Genomic DNA, 5,248 nt, shown 5'->3' with positions numbered 1-5,248 from the left:
TGTTTTCAAATATCCATTACTGCAAAAATGTCCATAGCTGCATATTGGTTATTTATTCTCCAGGTGCACAGTTTTTATATTGTCAAAATAGTTAACAGTACAGTATTTAATATATTTTAACTCTTCACTATTATGTTATTCTTATAATTTTTTTCTATAATCTACTATAATCTTTACTTCTGTAAACAACAGAATTTCCCCATTGTGGGACAATAAAGGGATTTTCTATTTTATTCTATTAAACTTTTATCCTTTTAGCCGGAACCGTCTGTGTTTACAGGCGGCTTCCCTGTCCAAGATGGCGACTGAAGTGACGTATCGTTTAGCTCAACAGCAGCCAATAACGGAAACACGACGTCTTTTGCCGTGTTACGTCATCTAAACGCGCCAATGACAGTGTTCATTGGCGCTCAAACAAACAGAACCGGGGAGGGACTCCATGGATTCGGTATTTAGATGTTTTCAGGAATTGGAAACCTGCAAAAAGTTCTGAGTTGTTTTTTTTGTCCCAGAAGAAGCTAAAGCAGGTAAACCAGTCAGTTCCGGTTCTGGTTCTATATGTATGCAGTGTAAACAGGTCCAGTTGGATCAAACGAACAGAACCGGAGTCAGAACCCACAGAATGATCTTTGTCGTGTTTTTGCTAACAGCTTCCAGAACATTCCAGAACATCTAAAAACATTTTCAGATCCAAACCTGGTTCCGGTGGTTCTGCTTAGTGACAGAAACAGAACCTCCATGTGTGACAGCGGCTGTTCTGGTTCCGGAGCTGTAGTTTAATCTGGGTTCTGGTTCTGTGCAGAGATGAGATGATCGGACCTTCTGGTTCTGGTCTTTTATCTGAACTGGTTCTGGTTCCTTCCAGCATGGAGTCTGATGTTCCTCTGAGGTTCTGCTCCATTCCTGTGAAATGAATGGGTCTGATGATCCACAGCTGGTTCTGATCCAGCAGAGGCAGCCAGACCCTGGTCCAGAACCAGAACTCAGTCCCTGAATGTCTTGGTGGTTTTGTTCTGCTTCAGGTGGATCAGCGATGTCAGCTGGATCAGATCCTCCCGGAATCAAACCATCCAGAAGGTCTCCTCGCCTGTTGCCACAGGTAACACACACACTCTAATCTTTCTATATGTAGTGAGGACCATGCATTGATTTTCCAGTCATTTTTAACAGTTTCCCTTCCCTAACCCAGATAACCATCATAACTACCCACAATAGAACTAACCATAACCAGAATATAATTAAACATAATCAGATTACAAACAACCAGAACATAATCAACCATAAACAGAACATAACTAGTCATATCCAGAACATAACTAAACATAATCACAGTATAATTAACCATAACCAGAACATAACCAACCTTAAATGGAGCAAAGCTAATCATATCCAGAAGATAGCTAACTTTTCCAAACGCTAACTGATTACAACACAACCAATCATAACAATAACATAACCAAACATTTCCAGGAGATAACCAGAACACAACCAACCAGAACCTAACTAACTATAACCATAACTATCCTGAAGCAGATAGTAACCAGCAGCAGGAAGCAGCAGATCTTCCAGGTTCTGGTTTTGTCTTTAATAAACTTTTCGTTGAAGAACTAAACTGTGATGCTTTGGTTCTGGTTCTGGTTCTGGTTCTGGTTCTGGTTTAGTTTTACTTAGTGATGGTGAGATGAAGCCTCATTGAACCGTTTGGCCAAATTGCTTCAACGATCCCCACAGTTCATGAGGCTTCATGTGAACATGTCACCACCTGCTGGTGGACAGCAGAACTACAGTTTGTAATAAAATCTATGAGTTTTTTTCCCCTTTTAGGTTCCTTTGAAATTGTTAATGGTTGTTGTTTATAATAAAACCTTTTGTAATTTTTTAAGTGTAAAATTTCTTAGAACAATCATTTAAGGTTCAGTTTTTCTGCCATTTTAGTGAAATAAACTCAATCAGTGAAAGTGTTTGCTCAAATTTGGCAATGATGAGCTAAATTAAAGGTGTTAATCGTTAATATTCAAACAAGACAGAGCTTCCACGTTTTTTTTTTTGTTTTTAATCAGGTTGGAAGTTGTGTTCAACCAATCTTTTGGCTAAACCGACCTAATTTATCCAATCTATATTTTTACTCAGGCAAAACAATGCAAATTAGTCCCATCAGCCAAAATAATTAAGTTTAATCGCAACTTTCAAAAGTCAAAGACAGGTATTGAACCGTCAACCTCTAGAGTGAGAGCCTGCCTCTTACAGATGACGCCGCCTATATAAATAACCGTATTAGGGAAGAAAATAGTAGTTAATAGTAACATGTTAACACTGAATTTTTCCGGTGGTTTGCTCAGATTTTGATCATAACAGTGTTTATTCTAACCAAACTAGTTTTAACCAACTAGATTGGTTGGAAAAACAACCAATCTATTCTTAGAATCTATCCCGCTGACAGCAGCTCTCCTCCAATCTCCCACATCTTGACTGAACACTGAGGCTGTTTAGATGCCTGTCAAAATTCCTGCGCCTCCCGAACCACTTTGCGAAGCGGTCACGTGGTTTCACGCTAGCGAGGCCTCATGAATTTCGGCCCCTCCCCTAAATGAATCACGCCTCGACATGCGTTTCGTGGAAACGCCCCCCTCCATTACTCGACACGCCTCGAAGCCTCGGCTCATCTCAACTCATCACTAGTTTTACTGTTTGTTCAGAAGTCAGACCGCTGGTTGTGGATCTGGTTAGAACAGGTTCTGTAGTCCTGGTTCTGGTGGACTTTGAGCAGGGTGTGTCTGTAGACATGTAAACGCCACACAGAGAGGTCACATGAGGTCGTCCTCACGGCGTGTTAAACAGGTGTGAGGTTAAAGTTTGACCCGGGGTCAGAGATTAATCTGAACGCAGAGAACCTCCCAGTTAATGATCCACCACAGCTAAGGAGCTGCAGCTGCTGCTCAGTCCGCTGCAGGTGAGGCTGGAGCTCAGCTGTGTTTACCTGCGACTCCTCAGGCCGACGCCGAGAAGCAGAGAGGAGGAAACAGCCTGCAGGAGGCCAAGAGGAGAGGAAGGATGGAGAGGAGCAGAGAGGAGGAGCTGAGCGGCAGGCTGAAGACGCTGGTGAGACTTCGTGGGGTTGATGTGAACGCCTGGTGGTGGGGGGGGTCTTCATGCTGGGAGCTGATCTCTGTGTGTGATTCCAGGATCTGTCCAGCAGGTCTGCAGCCAGCGGGACCGGTCTGGTTTACTCACAGATCTTCACGCATCATCAGAACCTGTGGGATCTAAGGTAGCTTCAGCTGCTGACGTTCTGCTCAGCTCCACTTCGTTTCAATCAGGGATTTATGGCTCTGATCATCCCAGCGATTGTCTGATTGGTTGTTATTTTCCAGCCATGTAGAGAGTCCCAGCAGAGTGACGTCCATCATGTCGGAGCTGCAGAGGCAGGAGCTGTTGGATGTCTGCGTCAGCGTGGAGGTCAGTCTGGATCTGAGGGACCGGAACATCTGCTGAACCAGAACCACTAACCTCACTGTCTTCTTGTTTCAGCCCAGAGAAGCTACAGAGGACGAGCTGCTGCTAGCTCACACGTGAGTCCTCCAATCAGAGCGCAGGTAGTTTGACTTCCTGTTTGCGTTTACATGATGCTGATGATCTTTGGGTGACGGCAGGAAACCCTACGTAGACGCCATGAAGGAGACTCAGAAGATGACCCAGGCTGAGCTGCAGAGTCTGTCTGAAAGATACGACTCAGTCTACCTCCATCCGGTAGGAACACACACATCCCCATCTTTCTATACCTAGTGAGGACCGTGTCTTTAGATTCATTCAGTTACAGTCATTTTTAACCCTTTGCGAAGCCCTGAACCTGAAAATATCCCCAAACCTGAACCTAAAATCATTTCACACTAAAACCTGCCTGCAAGAAGGAAGAGAGGACCAGAAAAAGGACCTCGCTCTGATACCAAAACACACAGAAACATGTTTTACCATCAAAGTGAGGCCATTAATATTTCTTCCTTCATGTCTGAGGTGGGAACGTCTGCAAGGTAACGGTCACCATCACAACCTCAGGTTTAGCTGTTTGTCACCATGGTAACCTTAATTGTCTCAGCTACTATGGTAACAATATTTCACCCCTCTCTGTCACCATGGTAACCATATTTCACCCCTCTCTGTCACCATGGTAACCATATTTTACCAGCACTGTCACCGTGGTAACCTTAATTGTCTCAGTTACTGTGGTGACCATATTTCACCCCTCTCTGTCACCATGGTAACATTATTTCACCCCTCTCTGTCACCATGGTAACATTATTTCACCCCTCTCTGTCACCATTGTAACCATATTTCACCCTTCCCTGTCACCATGGAAACCTTTTTTGCCAGCACTGTCACCATGGTAACCATATTTTGCCTATCCCTGTCACCATGGTAACCTTAATTGTCTCATTTACTGTGGTGACCATATTTCACCCCTCTCTGTCACCATGGGAACCATATTTCACCCTTCCCTGTCACCATGGAAACCTTTTTTGCCAGCACTGTCACCATGGTAACCATATTTTGCCTATCCCTGTCACCGTGGTAACCTTAATTGTCTCAGTTACTGTGGCGACCATATTTCACCCTTCCCTGTCACCGTGGTAACCATATGTTGCCTGTCTCTGTCACCATGGTAACTATCAGAAACATGGCTGCTGTTTGACCTGCAGACTGACGGAGCTCCTAAAGGATCAGAAGGTGTGTCTTTGTTTCAGGAGTCGTTCCAGGTGTGCGCGACAGCGGTTGGGTCGGTCCTGCAGCTGGTGGACCGGGTTCTGACCTCTGAACTCAGGAATGGATTCGCTGTCATCAGGTAAGGCTAGCAGCACCTGTTCCCGTCTCCCGACCCAGAACACAGACCTGACGTCTCTTCTTCTTCTCCTCCTGCTGCTGTCAGACCTCCAGGTCACCACGCTCAGGCAGACCAGCCCAACGGGTTCTGTGTGTTCAACAGCGTGGCGATCGCAGCCCGATACGCCCAGAGACGCCACTCTGTCAGCAGGTAGGCCTGCACTCACACTTAGCAGCAGCGCCTCCTGCTGGATGATTTGAGAATGTAATGGACTTTAGGAGAGAGTTTACCGACCCAAACAGAACCATACTGAACCTTTACAAAAACAAAACGGCTGAAGATGCGCATGCTCTTATTCTGAAACTCTTCAAGTGATGCTCTTATTCTCAAAACGTCTTCATGAGGTTTATCTGTGTTGTAATGTGTGGGATG

The 5,248-nt window shown here is 44.8% G+C and overlaps 1 protein-coding gene across 1 annotated transcript in view; it reads left to right on the top strand.

Annotated features, from left to right (window-relative positions):
- Positions 1-391: 391 nt before the first annotated feature.
- The window catches only part of hdac6 (histone deacetylase 6), a 15,411-nt gene continuing 10,554 nt past the window's right edge, over positions 392-5,248 (top strand). Inside the window, 9 exon segments of the mRNA XM_015398074.1 lie at positions 392-527; positions 1,023-1,099; positions 2,941-3,099; positions 3,183-3,268; positions 3,372-3,456; positions 3,529-3,569; positions 3,651-3,747; positions 4,740-4,837; positions 4,922-5,067. Of these exon segments, the coding sequence (XP_015253560.1) occupies positions 1,034-1,099; positions 2,941-3,099; positions 3,183-3,268; positions 3,372-3,456; positions 3,529-3,569; positions 3,651-3,747; positions 4,740-4,837; positions 4,922-5,067 (778 nt within the window). The 5' untranslated portion in view covers positions 392-527; positions 1,023-1,033.

Source organism: Cyprinodon variegatus, unplaced genomic scaffold (genome assembly GCF_000732505.1).
Source record: "Cyprinodon variegatus isolate N-32 unplaced genomic scaffold, C_variegatus-1.0 Scaffold28, whole genome shotgun sequence".
NCBI classification, from domain to species: domain Eukaryota; kingdom Metazoa; phylum Chordata; class Actinopteri; order Cyprinodontiformes; family Cyprinodontidae; genus Cyprinodon; species Cyprinodon variegatus.
The sequence above is the reverse complement of the archived record's forward strand: the minus strand, read 5'-3'. Positions and strand labels throughout refer to the sequence as shown.